A 16,176-nucleotide genomic window follows, 5' to 3' on the forward strand; every position below is an offset into this window, starting at 1 on the left:
GGCTAACGGAGAAGTCAAGCGCCAGAATGCATCGCTGATGAAGAGAATCAGAATTGCTCAGTCAAAAGGACTAGATTGGAAATGTGAACTTAGAAAATATGTGACTGTGTACAGGAGCATTGACCATGCTACGACAGGAAAGAGCCCGGCAGAGCTGCTCTTTAAACGGAAAATGAGAGGAAAGCTGCCAGGCATCACAGAGTCGCGCGCAGACATGGAAGTACGTGACCGGGATGCAGAACAAAAAGGCAAGTCCAAACTGTACGCAGATGAACAGCAGAGAACACAATACTCAGAGGTGGAAGTTGGCGACACGGTGCTGGTACGGCAGGACAAAGTGGACAAGTTCACCACTCTTTTTAATGCCACACCCCACAAAGTTTTGAGTAAAACAGGGAGTCAAGTAGTAGTAGAATCTCCAGACGGAGCACGCTACTCGAGAAACACTACGTTTGTGAAGAAATACAGAACCAATGGACCAAAGGAGACACTCCATGAGCAGGAGGAAACACAAGGGACTGAGGACAGTATAGTAGACCCTGACGCACATACCACTGTGACACAGACAATACCCACTGACACCAACATGTCAGACATACCCAATACAGCCAGACCTCAAAGGGTTAAAAGAAAACCCCAAAGACTGTCTGATTATGTCACAACATAAACTGTGTGAGAACTGCATGGGTGATGTTAAATGTTTAAACCTGGGAATTATTTAGTTGTGTGGTAAGACACAAGTTTGTTAAAAGTTTATAAACCAAATAAGTTATGCGGTGTTATTGTAAGCAACTGTTTGTAAACTGCAAGTTTGTTTCCAAGGAAAAGGGGGATGTCGTGTATTGATTGCGAGTTTGACACCAGTCAATACGGTAATGTAATGTGCATTGCATTATGGGAATTACCCGGGAAAACGGCAGTCGGCCATTTTACACAATAAAGTGAACATCGCAGTTATGAGCCTGTCTGCCTGGTTCTATGCTTGAATGCGTTCATACAACATTCCCTCCCGCCCGCTGGCCAGGCTGTCTATTTGGCCGGCTGCCTGGTGGGAGGTGGCACAACCAATAAGATCGGCAGGGCCTCCACATCCCCGGCATTGCCGGGTTCTTCGGCCAATTTCAGCCTTCCCTGCACCCTCCCCGCCTCCCCGTTAATATAGGGGCCTATGTGACAGTAAATGTCTGGTTTCCCTTTACTCCTTTTCCTTACAATATCTTCCCAAAAGGAGGAGAAGAGCAAATCAGGGAGAGTGGTTGTCGTGCAGCTGTTGCCTGCTTTCGAGTGGACGTTACAGACCCTGTAGCACTGCTCGAAGAAGAACCGGGGCTTTTCCCAGTGTGCTGCTCAACACTCCTCCCTCAACCACCATCACTGTGTTAAAAGAAACAGCTTAACAAGCCATTTATTTCATTGCTGTTTGTGAGATCTTGTGTACAAAATGGTTGCCATGTTTATCTACATAATAAGTCACAGCACTTCAAAGCAATTGATTGCATCTGATGTGCTTTGAGATGTTTCTGTGCGATGTGATAAACAGACTATATAAATACAAGTTTCTTTCTTTTTAGAGACCAACCAGATCATAGCATTGGTTAAAGTTTGGAAGCAAGTTGCTTGGCTGCAGTTAGGTGAGTGATCTGCACAAATGTAACTGAAATCAAGGACTCAGAGAGTGCAGAGGTCAAACCCGGGTCTCACTGCTCATGTAACCCCACATTGTGCACTGTGCTGTCCACAAAAATCGGAACTCTTTACCACAGACATTTTTTTTTAACATGAAGTGATAGGACATGAGTTCACATCTACAATTCTCCACGTGATGAGTTCCTGATAATGCCATTGGGAGGAAGCATGAGCCTGAATGTCAGGTGTATTTTTACAGGGAGGGGGAGATGATCAAAGGGGCAGTCCTCCTAGACCGCTCCTGGACACCTTAGCAGCTGGCTGAACAGCAGAAGCTTGTTAATTTGGTCATCTGCCTGTGACCGCTTGACCTGGGTATAGTGCACACAATTAGGTGACGCACGAAGAGAGAAAAGGACAAGGAATATTACATAGCTTACCAAATTGTTTTCAAATGTAAATTAGTGCTAAATCCCTACTGTTATGTCCAAATAAACACTCGTGTTGGTGGGGTAATAGCTAACTTTATTTCCAGACCCTCTGGAATCCTCCATCAATGAATAACGAAGTAACACAAGTGTAATTGCTACAGTTTACTCCCATCAGAGGGCCATTTGTGTTCAGTTAACAATCTGCAAGCACCATACATATCCTCTACCAGCCTACAGTCAGTGCAGTTCGTGTTCAACAATTAATACAATGATATTACCACTGACTGCCAGACTACCATATGGGGAATACTAAAACTCCAGGTTTTTGGCTTAAGCTGCTGCACAGCCTTCTCAAAGTCTTACACCTCCAGTTAAACGTTGGGAAGATTGAAGCCATCATCTTTGGCCCCTGCCACAAACTCTGTACCCTTGCCACCAATGCCATCTCCCTCCCAGGCCATTGTCTCTGGCTAAACCAGACTGTTTGTAATTTCATTGTCCTAATTGATCCCGATCTAAGCTTCATGCGCTCTCTATCACAAAGACCACCTACTTCCACCTCTGTTACATCACTCGGCTCAACCCTTGTCTCAGTCAATCGGCCATTGAAACCCTTATCCATGCCTTTGTCACCTCCAGACTCAGTTATTCCAATACTCTCCTGGCTCGCCTCCCATCCTCCACCCTCTGTAAACTTCAGCACATCCAAGATTTTGCTGCCCGTATCCTAACTCACACCAAGTCCTGGTCACCAATGTTCCCCGTAAGCTGCACTTTGTTCTGCGCGGCCTGCTTCTTTTAATGCACGGCTCCTTAAAATGTTTGCACATATGTGGTACTTACAATGGAAAAGCCGATGAGCGGCCTGTGTGGGACCCTTCCCATTACTACATGGCCGTGCGCACGTACACCTTAGTGGGAACATTGCTGGTCACCCATCACCCCTGTTCCCACGAACCTATATTGGCTCCCGTTCACCCTTCGCATCCAATTTAAAATTCTCATCCTCGTGTTTAAATCACTTTATGGCCTCACCCCTCCATCTCTGTAACCTCCTCCAGCCCTACAACTCCCTCTGAACTCTCCATTCCTCTGACTCTGGCCTTTGATCTATCCTCCACACTCCTTTTGTCCCACCATTGGCGGCCGTGCCTTCAGCTGTCTAGACCCATGTTCTGAAATGTCTTTCCTCCTCCTTCTCCTCCATTAAGGCCCTTCTTAAAACCCACCTCTTTGACCAAACTTTTGGTCCTAATATCTCCTTCTTTGTGCCCATTTTTGTCTGAATGTGCCTCTGCGAAAGCATCCTGCCATGCTTTTCTTTCTTAAGGGCACTCGATGACTGAAACATCTTGTTGTCTTACCCGGTGAGAATCACACAAAACCACCAGAAATGCAATCAAAATATGGGCCATAACTGTTGTATTTATGTCACATTAATATGACATAGATCCTCCATTTTCATATATATTTTTTCATTATCTTACATTTTGTTGACCCATTGTATAAATAGAATACCGCACAGATCCCAGTGTGATCTGATGTTTAAGAAACTTGTGAACCCGACCACATAGAACTCACTTGAAAATCCAGCAACTCTGGTTTATATGGTCAGGTCCATAGGCAGAATTGTTAGTTTCTAATGCTTGTGATTCAGGCATAAACATTAGGGGGGAGAAATTGAGTCGCACCCCCTTTGGGGCACTCCCGGGAAAATTAGCGCCCCCGCGGCCGAAATTGAGTGGTTGCGCCCCAAGAGGGAAGCGGGGCGGTACTGGAAGCACCCTGCCTCCCTCTTGGGGCGCTGCGAGGGAATATTACGGTGCAACATGCTGCAACGCCATGCGCTGCGGCACGTCACGCCACAGTATTGCAGGCCTTCCTCCCATTTTTAAAGGGGAGGGGTCTTGCACAGCGCGACCCGGGGCCTAGCTGGGCCACCAGGGATCGGAGTGCCGGCAAAAGAGCTCTGGCATTCAAGAGAGGTGCCAGGCTCACGGAGCGCAGCCCGCACGCCGTGGAGAGGGAGGTGCTCAGGAGGCCAGGGACGGCAGCGGAGGCAGGTCCTTCATACTAGTCCTGGTTGCTTGAGCGGGTACATCAGAGACTGCCCTCCTACACAGATTCTGGTTGTGCCTCTTCACCCAGCCATTGTGGACTGACCTCACAATTCTAGTAAATCCAGTCCAATGCTTGCTGGAGTAATATCTCTTGTTGCTAGTTTCCAGAAGATGCACCTGCTTGTTGTGATAGTGTGCGGCCTCCCCACAATAACTAGGTACCACTGGGACGCATCCCAATCTGAAGGGGTGGTGTTCAGCCGTTACCTGGAACTAGAAGGCAGTCGGAGACCGGTTCTTGGTGGCTCACTTGGCACAAAACCTCTCCTCTGCTCAAACACTCACCTCTCAGGAGAAGCAACACTGGTCCTCTCATTTACAGGCAAGGGCAGTGACACCAACGAAGAGGATCATAAGGAGGCAGGACTCCCTCATTCCTTGATGCAACTGAACCCCAGAGTCCAAAAACAAATTACTTTAATCCTTAAAACCTAATTTCCGCCCCACCCCATCCCTTCATACCACCATTAGTGGCAGAATCTTCAGCTGCCTTGTTCCTAGTCTCCGAAACTCCCACCTTAGACACTTGAAGCTCTCCACTTCTTCTATCACATTAAAAACCATAAGGATAAAATATATCAATTGTGTAACTTCCACTAAGTTTCCGGTTCCGAACTCTTGCACCGTAACTCAGCACCTGCTCCTTTATTCATTTTATCTATTGCTTTTCTTCCTTCAACTATGTAAAGTGCCTTGGGACATTTTTATGTCAAACATACCATATAAGTACACGGTGCTATTATAGTGGAAGCGCAGTCATGACAAGAAGCCTTAAAATCTCAATGTACTTCTTCCACAGCATGGTATAATTAAATGTAAACTCTGTAAAAACATAAAAAGCGCGGCACTGTTTGGTGTCCTGTATTTGTAGCACTGAATGTAACCAGCCTGCGTGTTGCTGTATTTGTACTGCCTGCAGTTCCACTACGATAAGTATTGCTATGGTTTGACTTCATTCATAGAATCATAGAGCACAGAAGGAGGCCATTCGCCCCATCGTGCCTGTGCCAGCTCTTTGATGGAGCTATCCAATTAGTCCCACTGCCCTGCTCTTTCTCCATAGCCCTGCAAATTTTTCCCCTTCAAGTATTTATCCAGTTCCTCTTTGAAAGGTGTTACTGAGTCAGCTTCCACCATCCTTTCAGGCAGTGCATTCCAGATCATAGCAACTCACTGTGTCAGTTTTTTCCTCATGTCGCCTCTGGTTCTTTTGCCAATGACCTTAAATCTGTGTCCTCTGGTTACCGACCCTTCTGCCACTGGAAACAGTTTCACTTTATTTACTCTAGTTAAGTAGAGTAAATATTTATGATTTCGAACACCTTAACCTTCTCTGCTCTGAGGAGAACAACCCCAGTTTCTCTAGTCTCTCCACATAACTGAAGACTTTCATCCCTGGTACCATTCTAGTAAATCTCCTCTGCATCCTCTCTAAGGCCTTGACCTCCTTTCTAAAGGGTGGTGCCCAGAATTGGACACAATACAACCATCACCAGGCCTCCTTCTGTTTTTGTGGTGTATGTAACCTGTTCCACCTTAAGAGAACTACCTTAAGAGATGTACTACTTTCTCTTGGCTGCTGTATACTGTAATACCGGTGGTGACCACACCGGTATATAAGTGTTGTGTAGGGATTTGCTGGGCAGTTCAGCCCTGACCTCCGAATAGTAAAGACCTGTTAAAGTTATTCTTGTGGTCTGTGTCCAGTGATTTATAATAAGCATAACTGGGACACACAGACTTAACAGTGGCGACGAGTCCGATCTTACCCTGCGGCAGTTTTACATCCAAGGCAGCTTCGTCCTCAGAACGGGCATCGAGAAGAGGCATCCGCCCTCATCATCCTGCTGAGCACCATCGCACGGCAGGCATCGAGAACCCGGGTTAAAAAGTAAAATTCTGAGCACGAAGTCCTCCATCAGCGACAGGCAGTGATCATCCCTTCTACCACGGTGGTGGGTAAGCCGATCAGCGACACGAGCAGAAAGTCGGCCGCGTTGACTGTGGAGTGGGGGAGGGAAAATGGAGGAAAAAGGGCGGAGAACTCGACCACGGCCGGTGAAAAGGGCCGGGCTGCAATCGAGGCCGAGAGGCGCAGCGACTGGGGCAGCTTAAGGCATGAGAGCCGCGGAGAACTCAAACGCAGCCGGTGTAAAGGACCGGGCTGCATGCGGGGCTGAGAGGCGCAACAGCAGGGGAAGCGTGAATGCCCACGGGAAGCGCGGGGGAGTAAAAGCAGAGTCGGGGAATTGAGAACCGCTGGGGAGGTGAGAACGGCAGCAGCACGGCAATCGCCATTGCAGCCAGCGGGGGAAGAAGGCAAACGCGGGAATCCGCCATTGTAGTCGGCGGGGGAAGAAGACGAGCGCGGGAAAGACCGCCGAGCGCGGGAAGCCGCCATTTTAGTAGGCGGGGGAAGAAGACAAGCGCGGGAAGCCGCCATTTTGAGAAAAAGAAAAATTTAAAAACTTGCAAGGATGCCTAAACATGGGAACATTAATACCTTTGATAGCGATATCGAAGATTGGACCACGTATGTAGAACGCATGGAAGTTTATTGTAAAGCAAATAAGGTACCAGATGATGAGAAAGCACTAACCTTATTAAGCTCAATGGGTGCGAAGACATACGGGCTATTGAAGCACCTTCTGTCACCAGATAAACCGGCGGATCAGACTTTCGCGAATATTGTTACTGTCCTGAAAAATCATTTAAACCCCACGCCGCTGATGATAGCGGAACGATTTAAATTTTACAGAAGAATGCAGCTGAAAGACGAAAGCAACGCTGAGTTTTTAATTGAACTGCGTAAGCTATCAAAGTACTGTCAGTTTGGAACAGGACTAGCAGATGCGCTGAGAGATAAATTTGTGTGTGGATTGTTAAAAGAAGGAACACAAAAGCGACTGCTTGAGGAAAATGATCTTACGCTTGATAAAGCTGTCACTATTGCAGCATCGCACGAAGCCACAGCGAGAGGCACTGCGGAAATGTAGCTACGGTCACCGGAACTCAGCACCAATCAAATGGTCTTGGGTACAGTAAAATGTTATCGTTGTGGAAAGACAACGCATGATCAGAACCAGTGCTGGTTCAAAAATCAGGAATGCAGAAAATGTGGCAGGCTTGGTCACATAGCTAAAGTATGCCGGTCAGGAAAGAAGACCAGCAACAAAAAGTCACCGCAGGAAAAGTACAGAAAGGTACACAAGGTGACAGAGAACAGTTCGAATGAACAGAAGTCAAATTCAGACTCCAGCAGTAATGAACTGGGTAGTCTAAGAGTACACAATGTTGGTAATGAAGCAGACCTCCAAACAATCTGGGTCACACTTCAGATAGCAGGAGTCCAAGTGAAGATGGAATTGGACACTGGATCGGCATTGACGGTCATGAATAAGCAAGATTACAAAAGGTTATTCCCACATATTCCCCTACGGGATACGGAGATTGTATTGAAAACATACACGGGGCAAAGAGTATACCCCATCGGGAAGATAGAGGTAAAGGTGGTCCATAAGGGCAAAGAAAGCCGAGGAATGGACTTATATGTGCTACCTGAGGGAGGTCCACCACTACTGGGACGGGAGTGGATTAGGAAAATAAATATGGACTGGCATTCCTTAAAAGCACTAACGGTAGATTCCGGTAAAAAAGATGTCAAACCTAAACGATTGTCCAGAATATTGGACGATGCTAAAGAGGTGTTCCAACAGGGACTGGGAACACTGAGAGGAATTACGGCAAACATCAAGGTTGAAGAACATGCAAACCCGAAATTTTTCAAAGCCAGACCGGTACCTTATGCGATACGACCTGCTGTGGAAGCTGAGCTGGAAGGGCTAGAACGTTCAGGAGTACTGTCTAAGGTAGACTGGAGTGAGTAGGCCACGCCCATTGTCCCCGTCATGAAGCGTTCATCGAGCAACAAGCCGGGGGAACCGGGGAAGGCTCGCATCTGTGGAGATTTCAAGATCACTGTTAATCCGGTGCTTCACACGGTGCAGTATCCGCTTCCGCGGATTGAGGATATCTTCGCTTCGTTGTCTGGCGGGAAACACTTCACCAAGATAGACCTGGTGCAGGCGTACTTACAGATGGAAGTTGAGGAAGAGTCACGCCAGTATCTCACGATCAACACGCATAGAGGCTTGTACCGGTATAATAGACTGGTTTTTGGAGTGGCATCGGCTCCAGCAATTTGGCAGAGGGCCATGGAGCAGGTATTACAGGGAATTCCAGGCACACAATGTTACCTGGACGATATTCTGATTACAGGAGATGATGACGAGGAACACCTTGCAAATTTGGAACTGGTGCTCACCAGATTGAAAGAATATGGACTTCGAGTTAATCGCCAGAAATGTGAGTTCTTTCAGAAGCGGATCTCGTACTGTGGTCATGTCATTGACCAGGAGGAGCTTCATAAGTCTCCTGACAAGATCGAAGCTGTTGTGAAGGCTCCCGCTCCGGATAATGTATCCCAGTTGAGGTCGTTCCTAGGGTTGATTAACTATTACCATAAGTTTCTGCCAAGTTTATCCACGGTGCTGCACCCGCTGAACGCTCTTTTGCAGAAGGGAGTACCATGGAAGTGGAGCGAGGACTGTAAGAGGGCCTTTCGCAAAAGCAAGGCATTGATCACCTCAGAGGAAGTGTTGGCTCACTTCAACCCAACGCTGCCTATTCGTTTGGCTTGTGATGCTTCTCCATATGGTATTGGGGCAGTACTCTCACACAAGTTGCCAAATGGCCTGGAGAGGCCAGTTGCGTTCGCATCCAGATCATTGACCTCCGCTGAGCGCAACTATGCTCAGATAGATAGAGAGGCTCTCAGCCTTGTGTGGGGAGTAAAGAAGTTTAATCATTACCTGCAGGGCCAAAAGTTTACGCTTCTGACAGACCACCAGCCGTTGGTATCCATTTTTAACCCTAAGAAGGGTGTTTCGGTGATGACAGCACAGAGACTCCAGAGATGGTCCCTTTTCCTAGGGGCACATCAATATCAGATCGAATTCAAAGGTACAAAGCAGCATGGTAATGCTGATGGGCTGTCGCGCCTGCCACTACCTACAGAGGAGGAGGCACCGACGGTTGACCCTGTTGAGTTATTTCACTCGACCATCATCGAATGTTTACCAGTCACCAATGCAAGTATTGAAAGAGAAACCAGGAACGACCCGACACTGTCCCGGGTCTACGAAGTGACAGTGAAGGGATGGCCAGCACATGGTGATCCACTGTTACCGGCATTCTCAGCAAGGCGAGAACAGCTGTCCGTCTGTCAAGGAACATTGACGTATGGAACAAGGGTGATTATTCCTCCTAAGTTAAGAGAGAGAGCTCTAAAGGAACTGCATGAAGGTCATCTGGGGGGAGTCAAGATGAAAAGCCTTGCTAGGGCTTATGTGTGGTGGCCGGGTATCGACCAACAGACAGAGGATCTGACGAAAAGCTGCTCAGGGTGCCAAAAAGTGCAAAATGCACCTCCGATTGCACCACTGCATCCATGGGAATGGCCTTCAACCCCATGGCAACGTGTACATATTGAATTTGCTGGTCCATTCATGGACTCCATGTTTTTAATTGCGGTGGACGCACATTCTAAATGGCCAGAAGTGATTAAGATGACTACCACTACCTCGGAAAAGACGATCGCGGTGCTAAGAACGATATTTGCAAGAAATGGATTGCCAGAACAAATATGTTCGGACAACGGACCGCAGTTCGTGTCAGAAGAATTCCAGAAATTCATGAAGAAGAATGGGGTAAAACATTATACCTCTGCCCCATATTATCCGGCTACAAACGGGTTGGCCGAGAGATTTGTACAAACGTTCAAAAAAGCAATAAAGGCCATGAGCGAAGATCAGAATCCACTACAACACAAGGTGGACAAATTCCTACTGGCATATCGAAACGCCACTCATGCAGTGACAAACCAAAGTCCTGTAACAGGAGGTTGCGGTCCAGGTTGGACTTGTTAAAACCAAATGTGCGGAGGGAAGTTGAAAACAAACAGTTCCAGCATATAAATAACAAGACCACTCGGAGTTTCGAAATAGGACACCAGTGTTAGCCCGGGACTATAAAAACGAGAAATGGCAATCTGGAACAATTCGGGCCAGACAAGGACCCCTGATGTACACGGTAGATATTGGTGAAAATGTAATACGGCGTCATGCTGACCAACTGGTAGAATCGAGAACAAGGGTCGAACCCATGGTTACGGCAGAGACAACCGTGGAAGAAGTTAGTGAACCTGAAGCATCTACCTCAGAAGTGAATGTACCTGATGATGATGTCCAATCCATAAGAGACCAACTAGATGAGTCACCCCAGCAACGAGAATCAGAGACCCCTGAAAGGCGTTATCCAACTCGAATCAGGAGGCCTCCTCAGAGACTGAATCTTTGAACTGTTTTGCATGAAGTTGTATATATATATGTTATTATGTTATGTTAAATGGGGATATAACTGTTAAGCTAAAAAGGGAGGGTTGTGGTGTATGTAACCTGTTCCACCTTAAGAGAACTACCTTAAGAGATGTACTACTTTCTCTTGGCTGCTGTATACTGTAATACCGGTGGTGACCACACCGGTATATAAGTGTTGTGTAGGGATTTGCTGGGCAGTTCAGCCCTGACCTCCGAATAGTAAAGACGTGTTAAAGTTATTCTTGTGGTCTGTGTCCAGTGATTTATAATAAGCATAACTGGGACACACAGACTTAACAGTTTTAAAAGGTGGTAAAGGTCTTGCAAGGCTCTTTACCATGACAACGCAAGGTCTTTAAGCTTCTTTTTATAATCACTAACAGGAGATGTATAATTAACTGCCAGACTTGTAACTGTAAAACTCTGTTTTAAATAATCAAGCACTTGTGTGACTATAATTCCCGGGGGCTTTCCAGGGCATTAATACAGGAAGTTTGTTCTCAACAATTAACCCAAATAAAGATATCAGCGTAGTCAGCAAAACTCTCCACATAAAATCAGCTACAAAATAAGAAGTGCAACACTACCCTTGTTTCTAATTTTATAGTTCCCAGCTTCTTCCCCTATTCTCTCCTCAGCTCTTGAAGGCGCTGACTCGTGCTGAACTACAGTTCTGTAGGCACAGGCAACCCTCCAGTATTTTGTCTTCATGTGTGAGACGAGAAAGTGAGCCTCAGCACTTTGGACGCATTTTCAAAATGTTTTTTTTTGTTTGGGAAGCTAAATTCTTACCTCTGTTAATGGTTCTGGAGGTTCCAGAGGTGGTGGTGGTGGAAGAGACACAGAAGCTGGAGTGGGCGCTGGAAACATGTCAGTCAGAGGTGGCGGGAAATCTTGGCTTGGGAGCTCTGTGAATCTTTGTGGTGGCGCTGGAGGCCCTGGTGAATGAGACGCTGGAAATCCTGGAGTAGTAGTAGTATTCCAAAACTCTGGAGCTGGAGAGGCTTGAGATGTAACCGTCATTGCTTTCGCATTGCAAGTTTTCTCTGTCTCATTGATGTCCTGCATTAAGTCCGCCATTAAGGCATCAAAGTCGGTGTCTTCCAATGCATTGAGAGACTCTAGCAGAACGAATGAGCGAAAAGAGGAAAAGTAAAATTGAATGGTAGTACAAAAGGCAAAACAATTGTAAACATAAAAAGTTGTTCTGAAAGAGCAAATTCTGGTGAGAGGAATGGAATTGTGCCTTGGCTTACTCTCCTGTCACCTCTTGGACCTTGATTGGAACCCAGCCCTGAGTAATGAGCTGAAAGTCTCTCCTGCCTGCCAGATGTAAGGGTTCTACGTGAAACGAGTCTTAATGGGGCGGGGGGCTAAACTGAACTGCACTTTCAAAGAGCTGGCACAGGCATAACGGGCCGAATGGCCGCTTTCTGTGCTGTAAGATTCTATGGGGGAAAATTCGGTTGGTTTGCGCCTCCCATTAGCACCTTATGAGGGCGCAAAGCAACTAGTGTCCGTGCGCGGCGATGTTTGCGCCGCTCACAAAATTGACTAGACATTTTGCGGCGGCGCTAAATTCTAACGCCACGATCTCCTGCGCCCGCAGATTGTGACGTCAGTCGAGCGTGCAACGCCCCAGTGGCGCCCCGGTCCGGATATTGAGTGGCGCCCCCTGTCTTACCGCCTGCCGCTAGCAATGATAGGTTGAGGGGAGCGTTTTGCAGTCTGAGTGAGAGAAAGACACTGCAGGAGATATTCAAAGCTGTGCTGAGGAGTTTTGGGTACTGAGCAGCACTTTGCAGGTTCTTTTTTATTTGATCTTCCTTGCATGGATTTAGAAGAGACTATGGGGGCTGCACTCTGAGCTCTTTCCCTGGGCCTCTCCATTGTTCTTTCCAACAGATTTAATGTACAGGTCTCTCCAGGCTGAGATTCAAGGCTGCAATGAGCAGGGTGTGGATGGAGAGCAAGATCGACCCTCCCCTTTAAGAACTGTCCGGCGCCAGTGTGTCTGTGTTCCATCGTTAACTGACATCACATGAGCTTTGCCAGCGCTCTGAGTTAGCGCCTCGCTCCTCGGCCTTTGCGTCTTAAGACAGGTGTGCAGCACCTGATTTAGCGCTCCAATCACCTCCAGGGGCGATAAAAGCCAAGTTTGCAGTCGGAGGCGATAATTAGCGGCAGGTGCTAAACTTTGTGCCCGGCTGATAATCGCGCCCCAAACGGGGCGAGACTGAATTTCTCCCCCTATGATTCTACTCTCAGCATAATTCTGAATGAGCCACAACACAAAGCTACATCAATGTAGACTCTGGGCTAGAGTTCGTCATAGCCTGCTTTTGGGTGCAAAATTGATGGCGCACGTCCAGCACACAGCCAAACCTGGAGGCTCAAGGCTTGGCAGAAATTGGGCCTCAGGCCTCATTATGATAATTGCGGCGAGCTGCGGGTGCCTGCCACGTCCCCAGAGGCTGCTTTCCAATTTGTTCAGCTCCAATTTGGACCAGCGGCCTCGCTGTGATTCGGGGCCTGTATGTAAATGAGGGGCCAAGTGGCAGTTTTTGGTCTCCTCACAGATATTGGTCTGCAATGAGTGGGACAAGCGTTGGGCCTGCCTTGCTCAGTATTCTTCAGCAGCTGCCAACTAAAGGTAAGTAAAAAACCTAACCCTGGAGCCAAGAGGAGCAGGAGTGCGCCTTCCAGTTGCTCAGCACTAGTGACAGCCGCTGCCGGCCGTGATTATGACATGCACTGCTGGCACTAAAACTAATTTAAGCCTCCCAGTAAAATGAACAGTGCACATATATTACAATCAAGAATAACAGCTACCATGCAGTGATATGATCTGACAATGGATATAAACTATTCAGGGTGTACTTTTGAAGCTAATGTAACCTCACAATAAATGCTTACGACAGGAAAAGGTCTGTGTGTGTCGGAATTCAATTGCCTGGGCACACTTCACAATTTCGGACACTCCATTACTGAAATCTAAAAATAACCGAGCTGATGTTCTAGTAAAAGACAACGGAGTATTCGATAGCAAGATGACATCACTGGTGCTGGCTTGTGACCCATAAGCTGTGCTTATAATTTCCACAAACATAATAATGATGACGAGTCATTTATAAATATCTTAGATGAAGGAATAGAGAGCCGTATATCCAGGTTTGTTGACAACACCAAGTTAGGTGGCACAGTGGAGGTGGGAGCAGAAAGTGGCAAAGGGACATTGATAGATTAAGTGAGCAAAACTGTGGCAAATGGAGTTCAATGTGGGGAAGTGCGAGATCACCAACTTTGGACTGAAGAAAGATAGATCAGAACATTTTCTAAATGGCGAGAAGCTAGGAACTATGGAGCAGAGAGAGTTAAGGATAAATTGCTAAAAACTAGTGGGCAGGTGCAAAAAATAATTTAATAGAATGTTAGCCTTCATTTCAAGGGGGCTGGAATACAAAGGGGTGGAAGTTATGCTACAGTTGTATAAAGCTCTGGTTAGACCCTGTTTAGTGTACTCTGTTCGGTTCTGGGCTCCGCACCTCAGGAAGGGTATATTGGTCTTGGAGGGGGTGCAGCGCAGATTCGCCAGGATGATACCGGGGCTAAAAGGGCTAAATTATGAGGACAGGTTGCACAGACTAAGCTTGTATTCCCTCGAGAAAAACAATTTCCTCTGGTGGGGGAGTCCAGAACAAGGGGGCATAACCTTACAATTAGAGCCAGGCCATTCAGGGGTGACGTCAGGGAGCATTTCTTCACACAAAGGGTAGTGGAAATCTGGAACTCTCTCCCCCAAAATGCAGTTGAGGCTGGGGGTCAATTGAAAATGTCAAAACTGAGATTGATAGGTTTTTGTTAGGCAAGGGTATTCAGGGTTACAGAACCAGGGCGGGTAGATAGAGCTGATTGAATGGCAGAACAGGCTCAAGGGGCTAAATGGCCTACTCTTGGCTGATCTTCCATGATGTTGCCCACAGAGAAAAATAAAAATAAAAATAAAAGTTAGGACTCTCTTCTGTAACGATGGCCCTGATATTCACGGGGGTGCGTGTTCAGTGCCGGGGGTGGCTGGAGTTATGGAAGAGAAACCTGGAAGTACGGGTTTCCTGAACTTTTACATTTTTCTCCAGGCTGCCTGTCAGGCGGGAAAGTCTGCAGCACAAGGACCCATTGAGCAAAAAGCAGGTGGGGCGGCATAGAGAGATTGTGGTTGGGGGTCTAGTGGGGTGGGGGAGAGATTGCAGGGGAGAGATGGTGGTTGGGGGGTAGAACGTGGGGGTAGAACGTGGTTGGGGGGGTCCGATCACGGGGTGGGGGGAAATGGTGCTCGGGGGGGGTCGGGGTCTGATTGCAGGGGGGTGAGGGGGGAGCGTGATCGTGGGTGTTTACAGGTTAGCTTGTTGGGCCTGCAGGAAACACTCCTGCTCCTCCTGGACAACAAGCAGTGCTTTAAATGCAGTTACCTTATGGATCCAGCCCTACTCGTCTCCTTTCACCTGCCACGTTTCCCGAGGCCAGGGAAACCCGGCAAGCATGGGTTAAAAATGGAAACGCTGTTAAAATGGAGGCACGCAGCCTCTTTTAAAGGTTTCAACGATTGACCCACCTCCTGCGAGTGGATTGGTCGCCCGCCCCTCGTCCCACCTCTGGTAAACGAAATGATTATTTGCACGGCATTTTATGACTCCCTCTGTACATGTGCGCTTGTTTGGTACTGTGCATGGGTACTCGAGCCGGTCACGCATGCACAATACAATTTCTGAGGCAGCCGGAAGTAGGGCTGAACCACGTTGCCGAGCCTGGAGCTGCTGCCATTGCTGCCTGCTGCTCGAGCCTGAGCCTTCTACCAGGGCTTTTGGGTTATCTTAGAAAATCAATGACTAGACTAAAGGAGCCGTCAGGACTTTTGCCTAGAATATCGTTGTGATTATCTACATGAATATTTTCACGGCCTTCTGAGAGAGAGAGGAAATCGAAGGTGGGAGAGAGAGATGGGGGAGAGAGAGAGTGAGGCAGAGAGAGAGAGAGAGAGAGTGGGGCAGAGAGAGAGAGAGAGAGAGTGGGGCAGAGAGAGAGAGTGGGGCAGAGAGAGAGAGAGAGAGAGTGGGGCAGAGAGAGAGAGAGAGTGGGGCAGAGAGAGAGAGAGTGGGGCAGAGAGAGAGAGAGAGAGAGAGTGGGGCAGAGAGAGAGAGAGAGAGAGTGGGGCAGAGAGAGAGAGAGAGAGAGTGGGGCAGAGAGAGAGAGAGAGAGAGTGGGGCAGAGAGAGAGAGAGTGGGGGCAGAGAGAGAGAGAGTGGGGCAGAGAGAGAGAGAGAGTGGGGCAGAGAGAGAGAGAGAGAGTGGGGGCAGAGAGAGAGAGAGAGAGAGAGTGGGGCAGAGAGAGAGAGAGAGAGAGAGTGGGGCAGAGAGAGAGAGAGTGGGGCAGAGAGAGAGAGGGGCAGAGAAAGAGAGAGAGAGTGGGGCAGAGAGAGAGAGAGAGAGTGGGGCAGAGAGAGAGAGAGAGAGAGAACGATGTTCAACGACTTTAAATTAATATTGTTTAAACTAATATTGTATG

The 16,176-nt window shown here is 47.7% G+C and overlaps 1 protein-coding gene across 1 annotated transcript in view; it reads right to left on the reverse strand.

Moving 5' to 3' along the window:
• Positions 1 to 16,176, reverse strand: part of apbb1ip (amyloid beta (A4) precursor protein-binding, family B, member 1 interacting protein) — a 254,338-nt gene that overhangs the window by 124,308 nt on the left and 113,854 nt on the right. Inside the window, exon 4 of the mRNA XM_085987735.1 lies at positions 11,407 to 11,735. Within this exon, the coding sequence (XP_085843861.1) occupies positions 11,407 to 11,735 (329 nt within the window). The remainder of the gene's footprint in view (positions 1 to 11,406; positions 11,736 to 16,176) is intronic.

This window comes from Somniosus microcephalus, chromosome 5, assembly GCF_052327205.1.
Source record: "Somniosus microcephalus isolate GS21.2 chromosome 5, FLI_Smic_1.0, whole genome shotgun sequence".
Taxonomy (NCBI): Eukaryota; Metazoa; Chordata; class Chondrichthyes; order Squaliformes; family Somniosidae; genus Somniosus; species Somniosus microcephalus.